This window comes from Hevea brasiliensis, unplaced genomic scaffold (genome assembly GCF_030052815.1).
Source record: "Hevea brasiliensis isolate MT/VB/25A 57/8 unplaced genomic scaffold, ASM3005281v1 Scaf195, whole genome shotgun sequence".
Classification (NCBI taxonomy): Eukaryota; Viridiplantae; Streptophyta; class Magnoliopsida; order Malpighiales; family Euphorbiaceae; genus Hevea; species Hevea brasiliensis.
This window is the reverse complement of record NW_026614690.1, coordinates 104608-132400: the sequence shown is the minus strand read 5'-3', so window position 1 is coordinate 132400 and position 27793 is coordinate 104608. Positions and strand designations below refer to the sequence as shown.

Sequence of the window (27793 nt, the reverse complement as noted above, 5' to 3'; positions counted from 1 at the left end):
TAACTACCTAAGCCACCCATATACCACTTTTATGGTACGCCACCAAATACACAACCCCCCCCCCCCCCCCCCCTCCCCTTCTCTTCTTTGTTTCCTCTACTACCCAACCATTGCACATCCCTTTTGTCGTTGCGAGTAAAAACTATTATGGCTATTACAACAAAGATAGAGTCATTTCATTGCGATTACAAAATACCCAATTCCAAAACAAGAAATATTGTATCAGAAGGCAAAAATTTTGATACACAATGCCCAAAAGATTATGGATTGGCCATAGTTTAGACAGCTTGCTTACAAAGCTAGTGCTACTACTAGACCTATAGAACCCCATTCAATAGCACTTTCAAGATTTTGCTCACAAACACCCTTATTCTAAATAAAACTTTGAGAAATAGCAAGGGAAAGCAAATGTTCCATACAAACAGCATTTCATGAGCTTAAACGTTGCGCACATAGCTTTATAAGCTACTAAACTTACTATAGGCCTGCAATTAGCTGTCTCTTGAAGTTTACGAACTTCTCCCGCACTTCACATGCAATATATATATATATATATATAAACCATAAATCTCATTGCCAATCAGAGAAGGAAGGGCAGAAACATAAACAAAGAGGTCTTATTTGTCGCACATAACATTTATCAAAAAAAGATAGTTGAAAACTAAGGGAGTGGTGATGCTATACACAGTAAGGTAGTAGATATCCACAGTTATCTTCCTTTCATTCTTTCTTTTGTCCCCTAATTTCCCACCCCTTATTGCAGACTCTATAATCTATTTTGTTTACAATGAATTTTTCTAGTACAGTGATGATTGCAAACTATATATTGCATAAGCTATATATTGCATATCTAATGAAATATGAATGTAAATCTAACAATAATCCCAACACAATATGCACACTAAAAAAGTCACTAAAAGAGGACAAATTAGATTCAAAGAGAAAAAGCTAAAATGGTCAAGTAAATTACCAATTGCATGAGATAAAGATTTCAAGACAGTAGTGTGTAAAGCAAACAGACCAAATGTAATAACAAGATATGAGGCTGAAATAATGAATTGAACAATTGATTCCTTCTTAAAATCAATCTTCTTTGGCGATAAATTAGGTAGGTAAAGATATAAGAGTAAGCTTAAAGATTTTTAAATAGTTTCGCTAACTCTTTACCTCACAACATCGTATGTTGTCAGCAAGAACTCCACCACTTGGAAGAATAGCTAGCACCCCATGATGTGATTGATACAAGGGTACAGTATCAGAACCATAACCATATGAATCTGTGTTCCACGTGAAAACCTATATTTTTAAAATGAAACTGCTTATATTTGGATGTGGATCATGCCATAAACTTCCTAATTTGGTTTGGATATGAAAGACTTTTTTTAATGAATACAAAAGGGATTTGTAAGGCGAATGTATGGCGCTGGGAATCTCTAAATACGTTGCCCTGACTACAACCCAAAATTACTTTGCCAGTGCTATCTTAATTTTCGATCAAGAGATGAAACTTTTTCTTGATTGCCTAATTTAGAATCACTAGGTGCCATCAATGGAACTCAGGCAACAATTCAAACTAACGTCTTATTAGATTGTAGATAGGGAATAAACATCATTGAAAATGTTAGTCAAGCTATTTGTGAAATGCCAAGAAAATAAAAATAAAAATAAATTAATCCAAGTCCAAGAAATTTCAAACTAAAACCATTTCCATGGTTGGAACAACTACAAGAGTCCTACAAAGCAACAACTAAAACACAAAGCCAGCTTCAAAACAAAATATTAAAGAAAGACTCCATCAGATATACATGAATTTGCATGTATGTCAATATGTGGAATGAAGTTGCATGTGCTACAGCCTCTGCCACAAAATAGTAGATCTATTTCTAACCAATTGTTGCTTCAATCTCCATTTGGTCACCACCAAAATTCCCTGCAAAGTTTATTTCACAATTGTGTTAAATTAAACGAAATTATAACAAACGAAATGCTATAAACATAATCACTTTCTAACAGTAAATTGCATAATACAGTTTAATGCAACGACAATCATATAAAATAAAATCACCATGTCCTTCCATGTTATATAGAAAAAAAAAAAAGATTTAAAAGATTCCCATTAATAAAAAGAGGGGAAAAAAATGAAAATGCAAGGAGTAAATAAATTCTCTCCCTGGGTGTTTATAGCCACAACATCAAAATTTACACAACTGAATAATCATGCCTCTTGAATACCATGCAATGAGTAGAAGATAACACAGAGATCTTAAAATATTTATCTTCCAAATTCATACGCCTATTCATTTCCAAATCAGGCACTACTCTTGTACATCAATCTTTACACAAGCAAACACTTCAGGTTTTCAAAACAAGTAGTTCAATTATTCACCATATGAAAAAAAACAACAAAGCAAGCCTCCTCAAAGGCAGAAACACTGCAGTGTATTCAAATAGAAGCTTGTTTGGATTGTGGAACCACAAGAATACCATATTATATCAAATCACTAGAATAAGTGCTTGCAAATTAATGACAGTTTCCTAATGACTTTATTTATGCTTATGATTATGGATGCATTAAACTACAAACCGTGTTAGGAAATTTCCTGTTAGAAAATGGGACCAAAGTCAGAACAAGTATCATCATCATCTCTCACCCTATCGAAACCAATGACATGTTCACTCATTTCATGAAGAACAGTAGCTATATGACTAAATGCATCAGCTGCTTATTCTCGCCAAAACAATGCTTAAGAGCTGTTAGGGAAAGTCAACTATATATTCCTAATTATTATGTGTTCCTTGTATAGCCAAGTGTATAGGCATATTTTTGTCTTTGCGAATTTTAGTTCTCTGATTTGAAATCTCTCAAGAGTCCTATGTCATCGAACTCTATCTGTGTGTACCAAACCCAATGTGAAATGAGGTCCCCCATATAAGATGATCTTTTGTTCTCACGTCCTACCCTAGAAGCACCGCTGGCCATCAACTGGCCTTCCCCTAGAATTCAGTGCCTGGAAGAACATATGGCCTTCACGTGCCCTTTTTGTTCCATTGAACTCGCCCCACAATTCGACACGTGAGGCTGTTTTCGGCAATCGTTTTCGCTCCGGCTTCCCCCTACTTCGTCGACTTGAAGAGGGGACGCCACCCTAGTGTGCTACTGCCCCATTTGGTGACTTCTTGAAAGTGCTCCTGCTCATCCTTTGTGACTACAGGTTTTGTTTCATACTATTTTTGGTCTCGCTCTCTCTAGCTTGTGCATTTTCGCTTGATTCGATTCGATTCTTGGGTTTCTATTTGTGGCAATGGGTTTGTGTTTCTTGGTAGCTGGTGAAGAATTAAGTGATGCTTTAGTTAGCTTTGTGGTAGTCTCATATAGAATTGAAAGTTAATCTATCATAGCGGATGTGATTTACGTGATGAAGAAAATCACAGAACAAACTTACTCGAGCAAATTGTGTAAAACAGTCTGTGTGTATCTTGAAGTATTAATAAAGATGACCATCTCGCTAGTGATCAGTTACATACTATAGGGAAGAAAGAGGAATAATGATAAGTAGTGTTAGTCTTGGGTAGTTAAGGAATTGGAGGAAAGATACTTTACTAGCAACAGAATCTGTTGTAGGCCATTATGCCATTCTGTTATGATGCGATTATCTGCTCTTGTATGAAGGAGAGAACTTACGTAATAAGGCATTCCAAGAATCAATAACAGAATACATTTCTCTCTTACTCTTCTATTCTCTTCTCATCTCATCTTTTCTTCTCTGCTTTGAGTTCCAATCTCTATCTATAGATTGTATCAGATCTGGTCCATAACAATTTGATATCAGAGCTAAGTTGCGTGAGGGATTAGCTTTCTTTTTAGATTCGAAACACCGTGAAGGTGACTAGATCTGGAGCAGTTACTCAGGAATCAAGGATCTCTAATTTAGGGGAAGTTATTAAGCCTTTGCAAGAGGAAACCAGAAGGAATAAGAAGGAATTGAAAGAAGAAATTAAGCAAAGTGTGCAACAAGGAGTTCAAAGAGGTAAAATTGATACCAGAAATGTTCTTCTGGAAGAATTGTGATCCAAAATTGGGGGAAATCTACTTGAAAAAAGCAGAGGAATGCATCAGGGTGACAATAAGGAAGCTGGTGCCTCTGTTGCTACTATTGGGGGAAGAGGAATTATTCCCACATCAAAGGAGAATAATAATGTAACTCATAAAGGTGATTACAATAGCTCTGGATCTGCAATGGATGCAAAAGGTATGTCCAAGATTTTACCAAAAGTTAAATTGATTGCTTTTAATGGCAAAAAAACCTAGGGCTTGGCTAAGGAAATGTACTAAGTATTTTGAGATGTATGGCGTTCCTGAGGAAGGGAATAGCAAGTTTATTCTTGATAGAAATAGTTGATGCATATCATAATTGGGGTAATGGTGATGGAGATCATTCTTAGAGAAGATTTTGAGAAGGAATTGTGTTGCATGTGTGGGGATGAAGGATTAGGAGATGTAGTTGAAGAATTTATGAGATTAAGGCAAGAAAGCGCTCTTGAAGAGTATCAAGATAGATTTGAAGATTGAGAATCAGGTTGGAAAGAGTTATGCCTAACCTAGGGGAAGCTTCCTTTTTTTTTTTTTTTTGGTCAAGCATTATTAGTGGATCAAGGAATGACATTAGACCCATGGTTAAAATGATGAAACCAGTTAATCTTTCTCAAGCTATTGAGGTTGCAAGATTGCAAGAACAACTCATAAATTCTACCAAGAAACCCACTCCTTACTCTAGACTCTACCACGCTAATGTCAAATCTAACACTTTCTCACCTTCAGCACCTCTCACCTATAAATTTAATCAACCTTGTCAAAGTTATCCCTATGCTCCCAAACCTCCAATGATAGACCAGAGTTTCAAGAAGGATGGGAAGGAGATAATATTGCAGGGAGTTAGTGATATGGGGTTTCAATCCAAGCTCGAATTGTTTGAGTTATCGGCTCTTACAAAAGCAAGGGAAGGATTTTCAAACTCCTTTATTCTGTGTGGAACTATCTCGATCACCTTCAACTGCATTCAAATTACTGCAGTAGGTAATGTTGTTTCAAATACTCCTGATACTAATTCAGTTGAATTAAAGAATCTATTAAATAAGTATCAGTGTATTTTTGAAGATCCAAAGACCTTACCACCAATTAGAAGTCACAGTCATTCTATTCCCTTTGTACCAACAGCAGAACCTGTGAATATTAGGCCCTATAGGTACCCTCATTTTGAAAGCGAGAAATAGATAAATTGGCGGATGAAATGTTACAAAATGAGGACATACAACCCAACACCAGTCCTTATTCTTCTCCAAGACTTCTTGTATGAAAAAGGATGGTTCTTGGAGGTTTTGCATTGACTATAGAAAGTTAAAGGACCTCACTATTAAAGACAAGTTCCCAATTCCAATAATTGATGATCCTTTAAATGAGCTTCATGGTGCTTTAATCTTTTCTAAGATTGATTTAAAGGCAGGTTACCACCAAATCAGGATGAGTCCACGATATTCATAAAACAACCTTTAGGACCCATCATGGGCATTATGAATTTCTTGTTATGCCCTTTGGGCTAACAAATGCCCTGCCACTTTTAGGCTCTTATGAATCACATATTTCAACCCTATTTGAGGAAGTTTGTGTCAGTATTCTTTGATGATATCCTCATATATAGCTCATCACGGGAACAACATTTGCAAAACTTGGAATTAGTGTTTGAAGTGTTGAAACAACAACGGCTGTATGCCAAACTCAGTAAGTGTCCATTTAGCAAAACTGAGATAGATTATTTGGGCCTTAATATATCTGGAAATGGAGTTGCCACAGACCTGCCAAGATTCAAGTCATTACGTATTGGCCAACCCCTAAATCGGTGAAAGAATTGAGAAGGTATTATGGAAAATTTGTCCACAATTATGGTATAATCAGTAAACCTCTTCGATATGTTAAAAAAGGATGCTTTCCAATGGTGATGCACTCAATATGCATTTGATAATCTTAGAACAATCATGTTTCAAGCACCAAGATTAGCACTTCTGATTTCTCTAAGCCATTTACTTTTGAAATAGATGCTAGTGGTTCTAGGATGGAGGCAGTCTTGCAACAGAAAGGGCATCCCATTGCATATTTCTCTAAGGCATTTGGTCCCAAAACAAAGGCCTTGTCAGTCTGTGAGAGAGAGTTGTTGGCCATTACTTTTGTTGTCTCCAAGTATAGATATTACTTGGAGCAAGGTCCATTTTTTTATTAAGACTGACCATGAGAGTATTAAGCACTTGATGGAGCAAATATTGCATACCAACTCGCAATGAAGGGGTGTTTCTAAATTATTAGGGTTGCAATACAAGATTTTGTGTAGAAAGGGTGTAGATAACAAAGTTGCTGATGCTTTGTCTAGAAAACCTGCAGTAGCAGATGCTGAATTACACTCTTCATGCCTCCTTGCACTATACTTGGATGACTCAATTGTCTCACAATTATGATGGGGATCCTAAAGCAGCAGAATTAATATCTCATCTTTCAATAGATGAGCAGGCTCATCCTGGGTACTCTTATAAGGATAGCCTCTTGCTTTATAAGGATAAGCTGTATGTAGGGAGTAATAGGAATTTAAAAGAGCATCTACTGGCTCTTTATCATAAATCTCACTTTGGTGGACACTCCGAAATTAATGCCACTTTTGTACAGTTAAATAATAATCTGCAGCAAAGAGGTATGTCAAGTTGTTGGAACTGGATTATAAAATGCTATACAGGAAGGGTATTAAAAATAAGGTGGCAGATGCTTTATCCAGGAGGTCTATAGATGTGGGTACCCACTTTTATTCTATGTATTCAGTGGTAATTCTTACTTGGATGCAAAAGTTGATTGCTATTTATGGGAGAGCCTCTGATTTAATTAAGAGGCTGTCATTGGATAAGGATGCTGTTTCTGGGTGTTAGGTGAAAAATGGGATTCTGTGTTACAGAGACAAAATGCATGTGGGAGTTAAAACCAATTTAAGGCATGGTCCATTTAAAGCCCACTAATTAGAGGTCTTGGTTGCCTATGGCAAAATGGTGGTACTATTCATCTTCTCACAATGCTATTCAAATGACTCCATTTGATGCATCGTATGGGTATGCTCCTTCCACATTTCATGAAGATTCTTCAGTTGATTCATTAGTAGGAGCTGTAAGGAAGTTATTAAAAGAGAGGCAGCAGCTTAAGCATGTATTGAAAGAGAATTGACAAGTGGCCTAGAACAGAATGACACAGCAGGCTGACAAAAGGAGGACTGATAGGGAGTTTGGTGTTGGGGATTGGGTTTATTTGAAGCTCCAGCTATACAGGCAAACTCAAATTGATGTAAGACAAGTCCTTGAGCTGCCTGCCAAGTTTTATGGGCCATACAGAATTTTGGCAAGAGTTGGGAAGGTGACTTATCACCTGGATTTGCCTCCAACATCTGCTATTCATCCTGTTTTTTCATGCGTCTATGCATGAGAAGAAGGTGGGAGATGGTGTTTTTGTTGCTACCGATTGGCCTATTATGGAAGATGATCACATTCAAGTGGCTCCTGAGCAGGTATTGTAGACGAGTTGTCATGAGAGGGGACCAGCATGTGGAACAAGGGCTTATAAAATGGCTTAATCTGTCGGCAAAAGATGCCACCTGGGAGGATAGTGCTTTACTGAAGGCCAGTTCCCTGAAGTTCCACTTTCTTGGGAACAAGAAAATACTAGAGGAGGGGGTATTGTTACATATTATAGGAGGAAATATAAGAATAAGATGTGATTAGGAATTCTAGAAGAGTTGAGGAGTTAGTAATTAGCAGGAAGCGTAACTAATTCTGTTGTGTTAACTAGAATAGTCAGCTGAAGTATTTACAAGACAGTTATTGTTTATAAATACTTCAACTGTCACCTTGTTGTAATTCATTCCAGGAATTAGCAAGAATACAGTCTCTCTCTTCTATTCTCTCTGCTTTCTATTCTTACCTCTATTCCCCTCTAACATTGAGCTTCTGGTGTTGCAAGAACTACAGCAGGTAGCCCCTGAAAAAGCATTGCAGTCAAGCGTTATCACCAGGAACAGCCTACCAGTCTCAAAAGTTCTCATCAAATAGCTTCACTATTCAGCAACATGGGAGGATGCCTCTTTCATCATGTCCAAATTTCCAAATTTTGCACCCTTCTTGGGGCAAGAAGGTGCTAAAGATTGTTACATATGTGAGGAAAAAGTACAGAAGGAAGAAGTCTAGAGAATAGTTAAGAGGATGAACTGTTATAGAGGTAGTTAAGAGGAGTCATCTAGACAAGAACAGCTGTAACTACTTCAGTTAGAATAACTGAAGCTAGCTGACGCTGTATAAATAAGTAGAAAGAATACTTGAAATGATAATTGAAGTTCTCATCTCTCTAATTCTTTCTTCTCTCTATCTCTGCTATTAACTCTCTCTAAATTCTCTATTTCTTTTCTTCCTAATTCTTTTCTTTCCCAGTTACCTATAACTGCCTCATTAGGGATTCAAACCCTAATAAAGGGGAAGGCAAGAAGGAAACAAACAATAATCTAATCTTACTTTGTCAGTTATCTTCTTGTTTCCTCTTCATGCTCTCATGCTTCCAGTTATCTTCTTGTTTCTCTTCATGTTCTCATGCTTCCAGCTATCTTCTTGTTTCCTCTTCATGCTCTCATGCTTCTCTCCCTGCACAACCATTATCAAATTCCAACAAAAGCCAAAAAAAAATACTACACAAATAAAAAAGAAGCACTGAAGATGCAACAGAGGAAATTTCCTCATACAAGCTAAAACCAAAATGATCCCATCAGAAAAGAATTACAGCACGGTTAAGCCATTTCAGCACAGTAACAAGTTGGATGGTTCTGAACAAGCAAAGATGTATCATTTACAGTAACAAAAACACAAAATTAAAAGCTTACTGGGCTAAGGATATGGCAGTTCATGATACCACCCTTATTAATGAATGAAGTTTTGATATCAAAACTGGCAGAATAAACAATTTTTGGATTAAATTCGGATGCACTGCAGTTGGTTTCCTCGAAGACAAACAATTTAAGAGTGCGGGGGTAATCATCTTCAATAGTAACATGATATCCAAAAGGATGAGGAGTCCCAGTGTGCAGATAACAGAAACGCTGATTCCCCAAGTGCAAAATAAAACTGCTACAATCCAAGTCATAAAAAGAGTCAACTTCTCCCCTCATTGATATAGTCTTGATTGGGAGGCTGCTGAACATTCTTGGATTTTGGTCTATATTAGACAAGGGCCCTGACCTTAAGATACGGTTGTGGAGAAGTCCATGCAAACCATAAAGGTATTTGTCGCTGCTATCTTCCCCAACTGCAGTAAAAGTGAGAAAATCGTCAGCAGTAATCTTCTCTTTCTCCAACTTCGTCGAGGATGTCCATTCTAAGGTGTCCAGATTGAAGACTGAAAGTACCCTGAAATGGCCTGCATCACGGCCAACAAAGAAAATAAACCTTCCGTCAACAAAGGAGAAGTGCCACCAGGTCGGAATATCTATTGGCGGATCATCAATAACCATCCATTTATCGCTCTCAGGATCAAAGCATTCAAAGAATCTGACAGAATTATCGACGGGCATCCCTTTCTCGTTATAACAAGGTAGAGTGAAGTCAGCAGGAATGCTGCCACTAAGAACAAAAATCTTACCATCAGCCACAACTGCACATGGATTACTTTTTCCGGTGTTCATAGACACACCCCTTTTCATCGAACCTTTGCCGTCAATAGGGTCAAAGATATACACATCTTTTGGGAACCATTGATCAAAAGGAGCCCTGGGATCCTCCAAGTCGCGTTCCCCACCAAGAAAGTAGAATTCAGACCCCAACTGGACGGAGCACATTCCTCTGGGGTATTCTCGTTCCGGAAATTCAAGAATCGCAGAGAGATGATGAGGTTCCGCTGTTTCATCTTTTGGGATCTTGATTTCAAACATAGAGAGAACCATTTCTCCACATCTATGACGCAACAACATGTAAATCGTTGTACTCATTTCCTCGGCGAATTCGGTTTCGATAAAGGAAGGATAGGTTTGGAGCTAATCCTCAATTCGAAGTGTCTGAAGAATTTTCAGACGGAGGGCATAGGCTCACAATTTGGGCATCGAGATGGAGGAGGAGAACATTGGGTAAAAATACCGTAAAAATGAAATATGTAATTTAAAATTAATTATAATAATAAATAATTAAATTTAGTTGATTAATAAAAATTAAAATTAATTTTAAAATAAGTAGAATTTTCTTTATATTATTAATGATATTAAAAAAATTAAAAAACATTTAAATAAACTTAATTAGTTGGATTTGAAATCTCTATTTTGATTAATTCAAAAATAATTTAATAATTATTTTTATTTTAAAAATTTTAAACTCAATTGATTAGATTGATTTTTTACTTAAATTTAAATTTTATTTTATTTTATTTAAAAATTTTTAATCTGTCTATATTTAAATTTTATTTAATTAAATTTTTTAATATAATTTAAAATAAAATTTTATAAAATAATAATTATAGTTGTACGATCAATTTTTTCATTTAAAAAAATTGATCCATTTTTTTTAATAATTAACTAAGTACACAGAAATTCACATTTTTTTTGTAACATTTATATTTTATAAAAGCTTGTGTATTTTAACTTCCTTTTTTATGATATTTTTCCTTTAAGACCATTTTTTAAAATTGATTAATTATTAAATTTATAATTTAATTTTTATTAATAAATTATTCTTTTAGTTAATTTATAATATTAAATTATAATTTATACATCTATTTTTGGAGAAATTAGGATTGCCAATAATGCTCTTCATCCTTTAAATTAATTATAATTATATTTTTATTATTTAAATTAATTTTTAAAATTTATATAAATTTAAAATTTTAATTTTAGAGTATATATAAATTTAAAATTTTTAATCCTAATTATACTTAATTTTAATTAAATATAAAATTTTATAAGAAGTAATTAACTCAAATAAAAAAAAATAACCCGTGAAAAATAAAAATAATAGTAAAAAACTACAAGGATTGCATTATTAATAAACTAATATTATAATATAATTTATTTAAGACTGAAAATTATTATTCAAGACCCATTTCTTCTGATATACAATTTAAAGAAAAAAGTTAAATTACTCAAGTTAAATATGATGGTGAAAATATTTATGAGTAGAATTTAGATGGTCTATCAGAGTATCAAACTTTAAATATTATACAAGTGGCTATGGCTTGTACTGCTTATAGAGTCAAAGGAAATTCTTTTGTAAAAATAGCAAAAATTAATTTATTTTTATGCATCTATGTATTTAAATATTTTGTTTTTAATAGAAAAATGTTAATATATTATTAAGATTATGTGTAAAATTTATATTTATAATTTATTTTTTAATAAATAAATTTATATTATATAATGATAAACTAAAACAAAAAAAAAGAAATAAATCCATGAATATACCCCCTGTCTTCAATTTTCCATGGAGCGGAGATACGAGGAGCAATCCTTACTTCTAACATTTTAAATCAATTTACCGGCATTTCCATAATTTTGTTTTCATATTATGCATTTTTTTATATTATATTTCATATAAAGGCCTTAAAGGATTGTGTGACACCCTTTACCCGTCTACAGTGTAGCCGAGCAAGATATGCCACACAATATACCAGAATACTATATTTTATTTCAATTATTTTTATCCTTCCTAATTTATTTTTTTCATAGTTATGAAGTATAATTTGTGAAATATAATTCATTTTAGTCATTTATTGAAATCATAAATTATTTGAGGTTCCGCAAGTTTTATAGAAAATCTGGCAGAGTACCGGCTAAAAATGGAGAAAACAGTTCTTCGGAACCTGTGAAAAACACTTCCTAAATTTTCAATCAATCAATCCCAAACTCCATTTCATCAACAAAATCTAAATATTTTTCAACAACATTTTCATTTCTCAATCATTCAGTTCATATGATATTTATGTAAAAGTCATAAATAAATATTCACTTTTTCATTCAAAAGTACAATTTTCACTATTTACATCAATACTAAAATACATTACATAAGTCTTAATTACACATGAGAAAATAAAAGTTAATTACAAAATACCCAAAATGAAACCTAGTGTCCTACCAATGCACTGATGTCGGTGAGGTGACACGGACACTATGCAGAGCTGCAGAAGGTCTCACCCAGTCTGTGGTTTACTGGGCTCTCGGTCGGTCTCTCCAGAACCTATGCATGGCAAAAGCAACGCGCTAAGCAATAATGCTTAGTGGTGCTAATAATAAAATTAAAAAAAAACAGAAAAATAAATATGCAGTGCATATTTTGATGTCTTACGAAGATAATTTTTCTATAATTATTTGTAGTCTTATTTATTATGTACTTGTTATATTTATAATTTTATTAAATTTATCCACTTTCATTTTTGGTTGCCCAAGTAATCTATACTAGATGACTGGATTGGATAAATGGGTAAACTAGCACTGGGTATCAAGTACCTCGGGCCGTCACACCATCGGTCACATATGTGTCTCCCGGTGTGCAATAGAATAGCTAATAAGCTGTAATAACATTAGGCACAAGGCCAAGTCTCAACACAATATCAAAATGGCTAAAAGCCATGAAATCACAGAAAGACATAATGCCATGTGTAGTACTGCTAACTGAACCCTATTGGCATCTCAACTTATCCAAACAAATCTTGCTAGGTGTACTAGGGCATGTTACACTTTTAGATTGTACAATTTTTGAAATTTAAGTTTAGGTGTTACTATTCATTTTATTAGTCAACTAAAATATTGACTTTTGCATAGACAATAGATACATTGGTTCTAATACTCCCAACATACCACATTTTGCATTCTAAAATTGTTGGTTTTGGTTGCCAATATCATTTCTAAGCTTAGTGTTAGTTATTCAAAATTTTCAGATTTCAAGCCTCATATTTACTGTTCCATTGGTCATTTGTACAGCAGGAATTTGGTAAAACTGTCTTCATGAAAGTTGTTTCTTTTTTTTTCTAGTTACATTTCTTTTTTTGAATCACTCCATTTGGACTTTTGTAGCTCAAGTTATGGCCTAAACACCATAACTGGCCGGATTGGACAGAATCCAAAATTCTGGGCAAAACTGGTTCTGCCAGATTTGATAACCTAAGTTTAGTTGGCAATTTGACTAGGTTATGGTCAGAATTTGGATTTGTATTCTTCATAAAAGTTGTAAGTATATGTCTCAGCTTTCTGCTGGTAAAATATCAAGTCAATTGGACCTTTCCACACTGAGTTATGACCAAATGAATAAACACTGTTCATTTGGTCATTTTGCTCAGGTAGAATGCAAGTCACCCAGATTAGGGTAATTTTTAGGTCAACTTGGTTTGGTTTTCTAGGTAGGGTTTCTTCACCAAAATTGTGCCATTATGTGTCTAGTTTCATATTCAATTGGCCCTGCACCAATTGAACTTATACAACTCCATTTATGGCTGCCCAAACCTGCTAGACTCACAACCAGTCCTGCAGGTCACCAAGTGTAGCATGCCTAAGGTCAACTTGGTTATCCTTACTCACTTCAATTCCTCCTCACACACATTCAAATGGTCACTAATTGACCATTACAACATCATTTTGTGTCCAATTATATCTACTCACATATTTGAGTTTCAAACCCTAACCCTAACATTCCAAAGTTACATTTTCTTGCACTAAACTCATAAACTAATGTTTTGAGTGATACAATCATATCAAGGGTAGCCCATTCACTCATTTAATCCAAAGAAACCATCAAGACCAAAACAAATCCATGGCTGCCAAAAATAGGGTAACACCTTAACATTTTTATCTTCAATGAACTTGCACATATCCTAGTTCAAATTTGCATTCTAACAAAAATTTAAAGGAAAGAATCAAAGATTTGGACACTAACCTCTTTTGCTAACTATTCCAAGTATCCAAAACTTCCTTCTTTCTTCTTCTTTTTGCTGGCTAGAGGTTGTTCAAGATGTAAGATTACTTTTTTGTGAAGCAAGGTTGTGGTTTCAAGGTGATTTGGTGGGTGGTTCCAAACTTACCTTAAGCTTTCATGGAGGTTGGATTGGGGAAATGGGTTATGGCTGGAATGTTGAGGAAGAAAGGAGCATCTTGCTTTTCCAATTTTTGGTCTCATTTATCCTCTTTTATTAGTTAATTATGTGGTTATCTAATGGGGGTTGGTGGGTAAGTGTTTAATGACATCATATGATGTCATAATTAGCATTTTCTTTCATTTTCTTTTCTTCTCTTCTCTACTCATTTTCAATTTAATTTTTAGCAATATTTATTCAAATTTTATGTCATAATAATTATTTACTTAACTGGATAAGTCGGCCAAAAATCACCTCTGAAGGCGAAATGACCAAAATGTCCTCCGTTTGGCTTAACAGACTAAAATTATGCATGCAGATTGAAAAAATTTTTCTAAGCATTTTCTTTTCATTCTAATGCCATAGAATCCTCAATGACTCTTCTCTAAAGTCTCAAAAATTATTTTATGAATTTTCTCCTGGGTCTAAGGCTTCTAGTTGTGAGAACCGCAACTTCTCACTGGGTTACCCATCGCTAGGGCACCAGCTCATTTAACTTGGTTGTATTTTATTTCTAAAATTTTTCCTAAATTTTTCTTATTAATATTTGAATTAATTATGGTTCCTCACTTTAGTTTAAATATTTTTCCAGACGTTCTAGTAATGGGACCGACAGTCGGTAGCAAAGAGAATGTACGGAATGGATACAGTGAGGGTGTTACAGATTGAAATTTTATATTATATTCATAATATGATACTATAAAATAAATTTTACATGATGCAAAAAAAAAAAGAAAAAAATATGTCTTAATTCTTATTTTATTAAGATTTGAACTTTTTTCGATATAGGTATAAAAACTTTTGTGATGAATACAAGTTATTCTTAATTTATAATATTTAATATTTATTAAAATATAAATATTTAACTTTTTATCACAATTTTTTTATAATTTAAAATATATTAAACACCATAAATTATTTATATTGAATTACAATTACTATATATTTAAACTAAGCAATAAAAAAACTGCTTAAATATTAAAATATATAAAACATTTTTATTAAGTTAGAATTATTTTTATTGAATATTAATTTTTCAAGATTAATTAAATTAATTTTAATTTAAGTAATTAAATTTAACACAAATTTATATAAAAATATTATTATAACCTATAAATCATTTGATATAAAGGTAGTGCATGGTCTTAGGGTTTCAAAAAATAACACCAAATTATATCAGAATCGAAAAACTATTATTGTAAGAATCGAACTATATTAAACTGAATTTATATTTATTGTTTTAGTTCAGTTTTGATTATTTATCTGTAATCGAATTATAACCGTATCAAAATGATATTGAATTAGAATTTAATAAAAAAAGGACTATATATATATATATATATATATATATATATATATATATATATATATATAATTTTAATACAATTATATATATCTATATGTAATTAAGGTTATCATATGTAGAGATTGATTGCAAGGAGGTGCGTTTTGCTTTTCTATCGAGTATAGAAGATTGGTCAAAATATGGAGAGATCATCTCAAATTGTAAATTGCTATTGTCTTAGGAAATCAGCACGTCCTTTGTTTGGGTCATGCAACCCACTAAATATGCTATGCGGAAAATTATCATTCTTCATTCATCCATAAGTGGCAAATTTCAACATTGTCTAACAGTGAATATGTAGCAAGAAGCAATGAGGCATGGAAAATATGATCATATTGAGCTTATTCAAGGAAAAAAAATGAAAAGCATTTAGCCATGCAGTAACCTAACATTTCAATTTAATTAGGGATGAATTTATCATCCAAAGGATGTAAGGGAAACATACCTGGTCAAATGTGAAACAGTGAAAACCATCCATGTAGTCAATGTCCATCCATAAGATATCACAAAGAATGCCCTTCTTCTTAAATGTTTCGGCAATTTGCAAGTGCAAAAGGCTCAATAACAAGAAAAAAGGATATATGATGTCTAACTATCAAAGGCTCATAGTAAAAACTATCAACGAAACTTTGCAAAAGGGAACTATTAAAACTTGACTTTCCATAGTTATAAATAAATAAAAACAATCTAGCTTGAGATCCCATAGTGGTCAACATACTGACACGCATTAACACCGTACCTCGCGAACCCTCTTATCATAATCATAACTCTAACAGCATTGTTCATAACCTAAGGCCCACTGGGGCATAAAAATAGTTCCTAAATATAGATATGCAGCATAAATCACTATCAAAAAGATATTCAAAAAATAAGACAAAAAAGAAACAATTAGAAGTTACCTAAAAACTAGATAAATTTTGACAATTGTCCCTAAACTTATCTAGTTGTAATATTATTGTCCCTCAACTTAAAAATATAACATAAAACCCTATCAACTTTCAAATTTTACACAGTAAAATCTCTCTAACCTCTAATTATTAGTTTTTCAGTTAGACGCTGACTTGGATAGTTTCAGCATGGAGCTTAGTTATTATTTCTCTTTTCTCTCTCAAGCCAAGTGTAAATTGAATCATTTTTCTCTCTAGAGGCAGAATAATTTTTCATGCGTAAAGAGAATAAGTTTACACTTTGCATAAGAGATGAGAGAAAAATGTTGACTAAGCGTCATGCGGGAGCTATTCACATCAGTTTCTAACTGAAAAATCAGTAATTGAAAGTCAGAGGGATTTTACTGTGCAAAATTTAAAAGTTTAGAGGGTTTTATGTTACATTTTAAAAGAACTGTAGTGTTATAACTATATAAGTTCAGGGACAGTTGTTAAAATTTATCACCTAAAAACTACACAAGTTATCAAATGTAATTGTCTAACACTTTGAGTAAAACTCACCATGCAATTTTTTTTTTTCTAAAATTAGATGCAGATGCCATGATCTTTGTTCGAATTTCAACCCATGACTCCTCCTCTTCACCATTTCTACCAACTATTAGTATATTAAGATAAATTTCAACAACTGTCCCTGAACTTGTATAGTTATAACACTACAGTCCTTTAACTTTAAAATGTAACATAAAACTCCCTAAACTTTCAAATTTTGCATAGTAAAATCTCTCTGACTTTCAATTACTGATTTTTCAGTTAGAAACTGATGTGAATAACTCCCGCATGATATTTAGTCAATATTTCTCTCTTCTCTCTTATGCAAAGTGTAAAATTATTCTCTTTATGCATAAAAAATTATTCTGTTTATAGAGAGAAAAAAGATTCAATTTACATATAGCTTGAGAGAGAAAAGAGAAATACTAAGTTCTATGCTGGAACTGTCTAGGTCAGCGTCTAACTGAAAAACTGGTAATTGGAGGTTAGAGGGATTTAACTGTGCAAAATTTAAAAGTTGATAGTGTTTTATGTTATATTTTTAAGTTGAGGAACTGTAATGTTACAACTAGATAAGTTTAGGGATAATTGTCAAAATTTATCCTAGTATATTAGTAGTCATGCTATTCAAAAAAATTGCAAATACCAATCTTCATTTAAGTTTAACTAATAAAAGTCGAGGAAAAATATGTACCAAGAAAAATTTTGCCCAAATTTATTTTACCTCAAATGTTAATTAGGACTGAAATTTAAAGGTAGATTAAATAAAAGCCCACTATGCATTATAGTTCTTAAAAAGAAAAGAAATTAACGCGATAAGAGAAAGAGAACCAATATAACTCCAACAATAGTGCAACCATGAGAGTATTAATTGATGTAAGGTACATTGAATGAAGCATTTCACATTTCATCTATTTTATACTAATTATTTTTTTTTCTTTCAATTATCATTATTATTTATAATACTACCTTAACATTTATGATTTAAATTATTATTTTCTTTAAAAATTAATTAAAATTTTAAATTATGATTTGAAATTAAATTTTAAAGAAAATAATAATTTAAATAACAAATGTTAAGGTAATATTGTAAATAATTATGATAATTAAAAGAAAAATTAAAAATTAAATAATAATTAGTATAAAAGAGAGTATTTATAGAATGTGAGATGTGACAAGTTTTTCAAAAAATGTGTCACATATCATTTTATTGGGAATACCTCTTTACTTTATATAAATAAATAAATAAATAAATAAATAAATATATATATATATATATATATATATATATATATATATATATATATATATATATATAGACTATAAGCGTACACTATGTATTATTAAAAACAAAAAACAGTTGTTCCTTAAATTTAGGAGTGTATAATCACTATTTTGTGAGTGAATGCACACATACATCAAAAACATTCAATAATTTATCATATGTATTATAATACTTATTAATTTATAGATATTATATAATGTTTGTATTACAATTATACAAATTTCATCATCCACATAATAAAGAGAGTTTAATTCTATTGCTCATGCATTAGCTAAATTAGCTGTCTCTCAATTTTAATTTTAATTAATTTCTATTATACGTACAACAGTGTATTATAACCATTAATGATAGATTTCACATGCATTCCCGTATAATATGATTGAAACTATTCATATGGGATATGCGACTTTATTCATTGCTAGGCTTGTAACCATTGATAAGTTACCCTATTAGTTTTTTAAATGCAAGTTCTTTTTTCTTGAAGAAAAATAATTCAATAACTTTTCTTAAAATGAAAAATCACTAAAAAGAAAATGAATAGTCACATATGGGAGTTTATCAGATTAAATTATATTTATTTAATCATATTTATTTATAATTTCATGTTTATATAAATAAATAAATAAATAAATAAATAAATATATATATATATATATATATATATATATATATATATATATATATATATATATATATATATATATATTATGATAAGATATCTAATATTATAAAACAATCATTACATAATTTCAACACATATTAACTCTCATGACTAAATGATTTGTTAAAATTAATTAAATGGTTAAATATTTATGTGATAAAATTATATGATAAAAATGGAGGTCCCAGCCCCGGTTTTAAAAGGAATGCTTTCACCAAAATATGATCATTACCTGAAGGAAGGTGCTCAATAGAAATAGTTCTATCCCCAATCCAGGCAACTATTTTAGCAATCTAATCACCACTTTTAAGTTCAATCAGGATTTTAGAAAGTGCTCCTCCCCTTGGTTTCGAAACCTCTTCAACATCTGGGGTATGCTTAGAACTTTCTGCATTGAAAAATGAGCAATCAATATGACATTAATTAAAAGGTTCATAATTGATACATAGAAATACTTAAATTTCAGGATTCATTAGTAAATTTATTTATGAAAGAAATTGACTTACTAATTATCCTATAAAAAGAGAAGCAAGAGTGAGAATTGATTTTTTTTTTTTATTTTTACAGTTGCCACTTTAATAAGAGAAACAACTATAACATAAATAAAGAGAGGACTCCTGAAGGTCTAGAAATAATAGGTAAAATTGTGCTGGTAGAGCTGCTAATACACATTATTTCTGAGGCATATTCATCCACATATAAAAATTATTTATTAGATAACAAAATTTTTTCCAAATTTACAAGATATTACTTTTAGTCTCCACACTTCCAAACTTTCCATTTTAGTCTCAATGAAAATGCAGAGAATTAGACAACTTAATTTAAGCTTTATGTTCAGCCATTAACTTCTTAATTGATTTGCAATATAGGATAAGCGCTAAATTTCCACCTTTCTTAACAGCATTTAACTATAGAAACCTGATACATCTTATAAATTCAACCCCCAAATCCATCAAACACAAAAGCCCATAAAAGATTCTATCTCAAGCCAAAGCCAACATTACAGTATATAGCCATAGCAAGATCTAAATCTTGTTGCTAAAAGAACCAGGGGATAAAAGAAGGGGAAGAAGGAACAATAAGAACAAGAATAATTTGAAGTGTCAAAACATATCTGTTCATCATAATATCATAGTAGTGGCAACTTAAGAAACAAAAAATAAAATAAATTATGCAAGAACTAAGATAGAACTTGGACAATTGAAATATAATGAAAGAATACAGTAAAAAGAATGATCACTTCACACCAAATATTTAGCATACACAACAATTATTAAAAGAAGATAGTTATGCCTTCGATTTAATGCATCAAAACATTGTCAATAAAAAAAGCTATAGTAATATTAAAATAGATCAAACTAAGAGAAGGCAAAGGAGGATGAGGGGCAGGCTAACTAGCTATCTAGCTAACAGCTCCAAAAAAGAAATATTTACCAAAGTGACTCCTATATTGTTGCTTACTTGTTGCTACTGGCTCAGAAACATCATTTTCTAAAGGCATTATAATTTGCACAACATCTTCATACATGCCCCTTGAATCAACCTTTTGAACATATTAAACCAGTTTTGCAAAATATTTCAATGGCAGATCACAGACAATGCTAACTCTAAGCCAATGTTTCTCGAGTAAAAAAGATGTTGCCATTGCACCTCCACCAAGCAATAATTGCACGTGCAGACATCTTTTGGCCCTCTTCCAAGACCCTTCTATTTCAGAAAAACAGTAACAATTGAAGATTGAAGTTCAACAATGTAACATGTAAATAGATAAGCGCCTTTGGTGAATTAATATTTGTTAAGATACGTACCATAAATAGCTAGGATATGTGTATTTATAGTGATTGTGTGAATATGTTTAGGTGCTAGAATCGTGGTTATAATTATGTATTTAATTGTGATTGTATTTCCTATTTAGTTATTCTGTGCAGTTTATAAATTGACACCATTGTCTTGAGGGAATAATCAAGCTCTTCAATCATTCTCAATATTATTCTTCTGTTCTATTTTTCACATGGTATTTGAGCCCTCGATGGGTCTGATTTGAAATCTGAAACAAAGTCCTCATAGGGAGGAACTTCCCTCTTTTTCCTGTCACTTTTTAATAGTCCGTGGCTATCACAGCATAACTTAGTGGATTACGTAGCCCAAGATCGGCCTTTCCACTGACCGCTGGTGAAAGACTCCGGCACACGCGTTTCTTCTAGTTGACTCGCCGACCTCAGGCGACCTCAACCACGCTAGTCCTGTCACCTGTTTCTCACTTTTTTATCGCTACCTTTTCATACAGTAGGCTTTTCTAACGTATTTCTAACTAACATTTTAGTGTCGTTCTCTTGCCAACATGTCTGAGATTGAGGAGTCCTCCAATACAGCCTCCAACAGAGGTTCTGAGATTCTCAAACCCATATTTTCTTCCATTGGTAATTCACCAGCTATTACTATTATTAAGTTAGTAGGAAGTCAAAATTATATGTCTTGAGTTACATCAGTGGAATTATGGTTTATGGGGTAAGGGTATGATGACCAATTGGTTAAAAAATGCCATAGATATAGCTTTAACAAATAGAGCTAATTGGACTAAGATTGATGCTCAATTATATAGTCTCTTATGGCATTCTATAGACCCAAAATTACTTAATATTTTTTAGTCTTGTAAAAACTGTTGCAAAGTATGGACTAAGGAGAAAACCTTATATATAAATGATGTGCAGCGTATTTATAAGGTAGTATCAGATATGGTTCATCTGTAATAAAATCAACAAGATATGTCTAGTTTTTTGGGACAGGTAGAATCACTGAAATATGAATTTAATTCTATCATGCCATGTACTGATAATACTTCTGAGCAACAGCGGGATAGGTTCTTCATGGTTTTGGCATTAATTGAGCTAAAACCTGACCTTGATTCTGTTAGAGACTAGTTATTAACTAGTCTGGTTGTTCCCACTCTAGAGGATGTGTCTGCCAGGCTTCTACGCATCTCACTCAATAAGAATAATTTCTTCGGAATTGAATCTTCAGTTTTAGCTGCACAAAGTGGAAACCAACCGAGACAGGGTACTTATCAGAGAGGTAAGGGTAAAAGGCTCCATTGCACTTATTGTGATAAAGAGTAATCACAAACAAATAATATGGGCTGATCAACTGCTCATATGGCTCAATCCGATGAAAATGGTATTCTTCCATTACCTGATGAAAAGGATCAGGTGTCAGATTCTACCCTATTAGCTGGAGCTGATTACAAGGTGTATTTGCAACATCAAATAGCCAAAGAACAATCTTCTAGCAGTGCTCATTTTGGTAATTTCTTTGCTTGTCTAACACAGTCTTCGCTCATTAGTCCATGGATCCTAGACTTTGGTGTTTTTGATCATATATCTGGTAACAAAAGTCTTTTCTCATCTTTAGTTTCTCCTCTGGTTTTGTCTAAAGTTACTTTAGCTAATGGTTCACAAACTTTAGTTAAGGGCATAGGAGAAGTACAAATCTTTTTTATCTATTCCTTTAACCAAAGTTCTGTTCACTCCAGAATGCCCATATAATTTAATCTCCATTAGTAAATTGACTAAAAATCTCAATTGTTCCGTCATCTTTACAACTGACTCTGTTATTATGTAGGACTAGAGTACGGGGAAGATGATTGGAGTAGGATGTGAGTCACAAGGGTTGTACCATCTTTCTACTTCAAATTCTCTAGTTGCTCTTACCTCTACCACTTCCGTTGATCTTTTTCACAATCGTCTAAGTTATCCGAGTCTTGCCAAATTGCAAAAATTAGTTCTAGTCTTCTTAATTTATCTTCTTTTGAATGTGAGTCCTATCAACTTGGGAAACAAAATCATATTTCCTTTCCCAAGCGAGTCAATAATAGGGCTAAGTCCATGTTTGAAATTGTCCCATTCAGACATTTGGGGTCCAAGTCATGTCAGTATAACTTTAAGATTTCATTATTTTGTTACTTTTGTTGATGATTATTCTCATTGCACTTGGTTATTTTTATTGAAGACTTGTTTTGAATTATTCTCTATATTTCAAAAACTCTCTGCTGAAATACATAATTAATTTGGTGTTTCTATTAAAATACTTCGTAGTGACAATGCACAAGAATATTTGTCTACTCTTTTTACTCATTTCTTATTTTCTCAGGGTATTACTCACCAAACTTCATGTGACTATACCCCTCAACAAAATGGGGTTGCTGAACGAAAGAATCATCATCTAGTTGAAGCTGCCTACACTTTACTCATTCACCATAATGTTCCTCTTCGTTTTTGGGGAGATGCTATTCTTATTGCTTGTTACTTAATTAATCGAATGCCTTCTTCTGTTTTGTAGAATCAAAGTCCTCATTCTATTTTGTTTCCAGACCAAGATTCCCATCAGTTGTCCCTGTGTGTATTTGGTTGTATTTGTTTTGTTCATGATCACACTTCTGACAAAGACAAACTTCAGCCCAAATCAATAAAATGTGTCTTTTTGCGATATTCTAGACTTTAAAAAGGTTATAAATTCTACATTCCACTTACAAATAAATACTTTGTGTTAGCTGATGTAACCTTTTTTGAAATATCTCCCTATTTTTCCTCCAATACTGCATCCAAGGTTTTTATTCCTACTGCTTTACCAGTTCCTACTCTTCTTCCACCACCAATCAGTCCACCGCCTCTACACGTCTACTCATGTTGTCCTTATCCTCCCACTAACACCATTGATGCTCCTTTGCTTGATATAGGTACAACACCGGCTCCTGGTGACTCTCGCCTTCCTTCATCTTCACCTATTCCGGTCTCACCTTTAACAGATGATGCTACTCCTCCCATTGCCATCCGAAAAGGTATTCGTTCGTCTCGAAATCCTCATCCTATTTATAATTTTGTGAGTTATCATTGTTTGTCTCCTTTCTACTATGCTTTTGTCACCACTTTGTCTAATGTATATGTACCTAAGACTGTTAGAGAAGCTTTGGAACATCCAGGATGGTGTAATGTAATGGTTGAAGAGATGACTGCTCTCCATAACAATGGCACTTGGGATTTGGAGCCACTACCGAAGGGCAAAACTACTATTGGCTGTCGATAGGTTTATATAGTCAAGGTGGGGCTTGATGGCCAGATTGCTAGACTTAAAGCTCGCCTTGTTACAAAGGGCTATACTCAGATCTTTGGCCTCGAATACAATGATGCCTTCTCTCCCGCGGCTAAGATTATCTCGGTTCACCTTCTTATTTCCTTAGCTGCCATCCATTACTGGCCACTTCTTCAACTGGATATCAAGAATGCCTTTTTACATGGCGAGCCAGCTGAGGAAGTTTATATGGAGCAACCACTAGGGTTTGTTACTTAGGGGGAGTCTAGTTTGGTATGTTGCCTACAACATTCTTTATATGCCTTCAAACAATCTCCAAGAGCATGGTTTGGACGGTTCAGTACTGTAGTCCAACAATTTGGAATGTTTCAGAGTGAAGCTGACCATTTAGTATTTTTCCACCATAATGGCCATGATAAGTGATTTATCTCTTTGTTTATATTGATGACATTGTTATTACAAGAAATGATCATGTGGGGATCTCAAAACTCAAACAACACTTGTCTAGCCATTTTCAAACTAAGGATATTGGGAAGCTAAAGTATTTCTTGGGGATTGAAGTGGCACAATCCAAGACAAGTATCGCCATTTCTCAATGGAAATATGCTTTGGATATACTGACAGAGATGGGCATGTTAGACTGTAGACACGCAGATACTCCTATGGATCCAAATGTCAAACTTGTTCCTAGACAGGGGGAGCCATTGGAGGATCCTGGTAGATACCAGAGATTTATTGAAAAACTCAATTATCTTACAATCACACGCCCACACATCTCATTTTCTATAGGTGTGGTTAGTCAGTTCCTTCAAGCACCGTGTAGTAGTCATTGGGATGCAGTTATTCGGATACTTAGATATATTAAAGGAGCTCTAGGACAAGGCCTATTATATAAAGATAGGGGTTATTCACAGATTATTGGTTACCCGATGTAGATTGGGCAGGTTCTCCTTCATACAGTCGGTCTACTTTAGGATATTGCATTATGATTGGAGGTAATTTGATTTCTTGGAAAAGTAAGAAGCAAGATGTGGCTGCTAGGTCAAGTGTAGAAGCAGAATATCGAGCTATGGCTTTGGCAACTTGTGAACTTATATAGTTGAAACAACTTCTTCAAGAGTTGAAGTATGGGGAACTTAAACAAATGTAGCTAATCTGTGACAATCAAGCTGCACTTCACATTGCCTCTAATCTACTGTTTCATGAGAGAACGAAACATATAGAGGTGGACTGTCATTTCATCAAACAAAAGATTAAATCTAGGTGTATTGCCATTAGCTTTTTTAACTCAAATAACCAATTAGCAGATATCCTGACAAAATCTCTCAGAGGCTCTCAGATTGAATATGTTTATAACAAGCTTGGAACATGTGATTTGTACGCTCCAGCTTGAGGGGGAATGTTAAGATATGTACCATAAATAGCTAGGATATGTGTATCTGTAGTAATTATGTGAATATGTTTAGGTACTAGAATTGTGGCTATAATTATGTATTTAATTAGGATTGTCTTTCTTATTTAGTTGTCCTGTGCAGATTATAAATTGACACCATTGGCTTGAGGGAATAATCAAACTCTTCAATCATTCTCAATATTCTTCTTCTGTTTTATTTTTCACAATATCCATCACCATCATCTTCAAATAATACACCTTTTGCTTGCCCTGTAATTAAGAAATAGTTCAGACATCACTTTGTTAGCTGAACAACACAGAATGATGCACTTGCACAAAGAGAGAGAGAGAGAGAGAGAGAGAGAGAGAGAGAGAGAGAGAGAACTAGAGTAGAAATATTATGTTTCCTTTCTTTCTACCATACAAATTACTAGAGGACAAGGTTCAGGCTCTCAACATGAGCAAAACTACAACTAGGCAGTCCAACGTGCACAAGACTACCAAGGTTGAATGGACACACTAGCTGGAATCTTGTACATCCTAATCAATTCATAATATATAACCCTATGCAAGGGTTCTTACATATAATCCTTATTTCTACTGTGCAGTCAAATGCCAATAAATATTTTATTTTTGGAAAAATTACTAAAATATCCTTGACATTTATCAATATTCACCTATGAAGCACATAAATGGCACTGGGTCACGTTTCCCAGTGTCGAAAACATTTTTTATGAGGAAACAACCTAACATGGCTGGGAAACATTTCCGGGCCATTTACGAAAATATTGAAAATTGGAAATGCATTTCTGGCAATGAACACACGTTTCTTTAAAGAAAATAAAAAAAAAAAAGGAAAATGGGTAGGTTAAAATCACAAACAAATCGCACCACTTCACATTCACAATCAAGATCAATAGAAAAAGAAGAAGAAGAAAAAGAAGAAGAAGGGGAGGATTAGAACTTCAACGACAGCATCGCAGGTAAGGATTGCATCTTGCTTTCTCTTCTTTTCTCTCTGGTCTGTCCTATTCATTCTCTGATTTGCCCGATCCATCCTCATCAATAGAAGAAGAAGAAAAAAAAGAAGCAAAAGGGGAGAAACGACAGCATCACAGGTAAAGATGTCATTTGCCTTTTTCTTCTTTTCTTTTATCTGCGCTTTGCCTGCTCTGTCAATTGGCTTTTCTGGTTCCCCTTTCTTATTCTCGATCGTGCACTCTTTTCTCATTCCCCATCACATTTAGGTATTTAGGTTTATATAGCTATTGTTTGATTAATTTATTATTATTTAATTTATTATTTTCCTTATCATTTAATTTATTATTTTCCTTTTTTAATTTCTTTGTGAAACAATTTTATTAAGCAACTTCCATTAATTAATTACAATTTTATTCCATTAATTATCATAAATTTATCACATTTAATATCATTTTTTTTTCTCTAAATGTATTCCATAATTAGATTTTTCTCAAACCAAATTTGAAGAGTTATCATAAATATTTTTTTTTTAAAAGGAAGATAAAAAAAATTTTCTCTCAAATTCACTAAAATTTTTTGAGATTTTCCATATTTTTACAATCAAAGTTTTGAAGGAAATTAAGGACAGATGTAAATATATTTTTAAAGTTATTTTTAAAATTATAAAATTTCAATTTTAAATTATAATTAATGATAAATAAAAAAAATTTCAGCATTCAAAATTTGTATTTTATATTAATATATTTTATATTTTTGTAATAATTTATATATAATGTGTTTAATATAATTTGTTTTAATGTATCGTTATATTATATATTAATATTAAAAATTTTCATAATAATTTTTATAGTCAATTTATTCAATTCTATTATTTAATTCTTTAATCTTTTAATATATAATTTGCATTGTGCTTTAATCCTTAGTATATAATTTGTTTAAATAATTTGTAAATTATATGAAATTGCATTTTCTTTTTGTCATTTTGATAGGACAATATTTGAATGGATTCTTTGAACTCTAATTCTACTCGAGCAAATAGCATGAGTGCCACTTCTTCGAAAACTAGGGAGGAAGAATTTAAACCTTTGTGGAGATATGTAACTAAACTTGAGAAAACTGGAGGAGGAGGGGGGTAATTGTAAATGGATATGTAATTTTTGTGGACAAGAAAAGCAAGAGACTTATACTAGAGTGATGGCTTATTTATTGAAAATCACTGGAAAAGGGATTGGTGTGTGTAAAAAAGAGATGAATGATAGTATTTCTGAAATGAGGAAACAGGAGGATGAGGCAACAAATAGAATTACCAATTCACAATCTAGGCGAGTTCCTTTGCCTATTAGTACAACTTCTGTTCCTTTATTGAATATAACTGAACCAAGTATTTCAGCAGCTTTGAAGAAAAGAAGAGTTAATGATTCTCCTCTTGGTAGAGCTTTT

General features: G+C 32.8%; 1 protein-coding gene and 1 pseudogene across 3 annotated transcripts; both read right to left on the bottom strand.

Moving 5' to 3' along the window:
- Positions 1 to 1642: 1642 nt before the first annotated feature.
- LOC131168726 (uncharacterized) lies at positions 1643 to 10209 on the bottom strand. 3 transcript variants are annotated; one of them, XM_058141686.1, is made up of 4 exons: positions 9704 to 10203; positions 8949 to 9481; positions 8587 to 8712; positions 1643 to 1930 (listed from the first exon to the last, which is right to left on the bottom strand). In XM_058141686.1, exons 1-3 carry the CDS (start codon positions 10047 to 10049, stop codon positions 8614 to 8616), a joined length of 978 nt encoding a protein of 325 aa, XP_057997669.1. In that variant the 5' UTR covers positions 10050 to 10203; the 3' UTR covers positions 1643 to 1930; positions 8587 to 8613. The 3 variants fall into 3 exon arrangements, with proteins under 3 accessions (XP_057997669.1, XP_057997668.1, XP_057997670.1); XM_058141685.1 differs by having other exon boundaries at positions 8949 to 10203; XM_058141687.1 differs by lacking the exon at positions 1643 to 1930 and having other exon boundaries at positions 9304 to 10209.
- Positions 10210 to 15681: 5472 nt separating this feature from the next.
- LOC110632241 (uncharacterized) overlaps positions 15682 to 27793 on the bottom strand; it is a 102285-nt pseudogene continuing 90173 nt past the window's right edge.

Bases quoted from the DNA above. Each gene is read 5' to 3' on its own strand.
- LOC131168726 (XM_058141685.1), bottom strand. From the start codon at position 10,049: ATGAGTACAACGATTTACATGTTGTTGCGTCATAGATGTGGAGAAATG. The intron at 8,713-8,948 runs GTAAGCTTTTAA...ATGGTTGTGCAG, and splicing joins ACTGCCATATCCTTAGCCCA to GGAGAGAAGCATGAGAGCAT.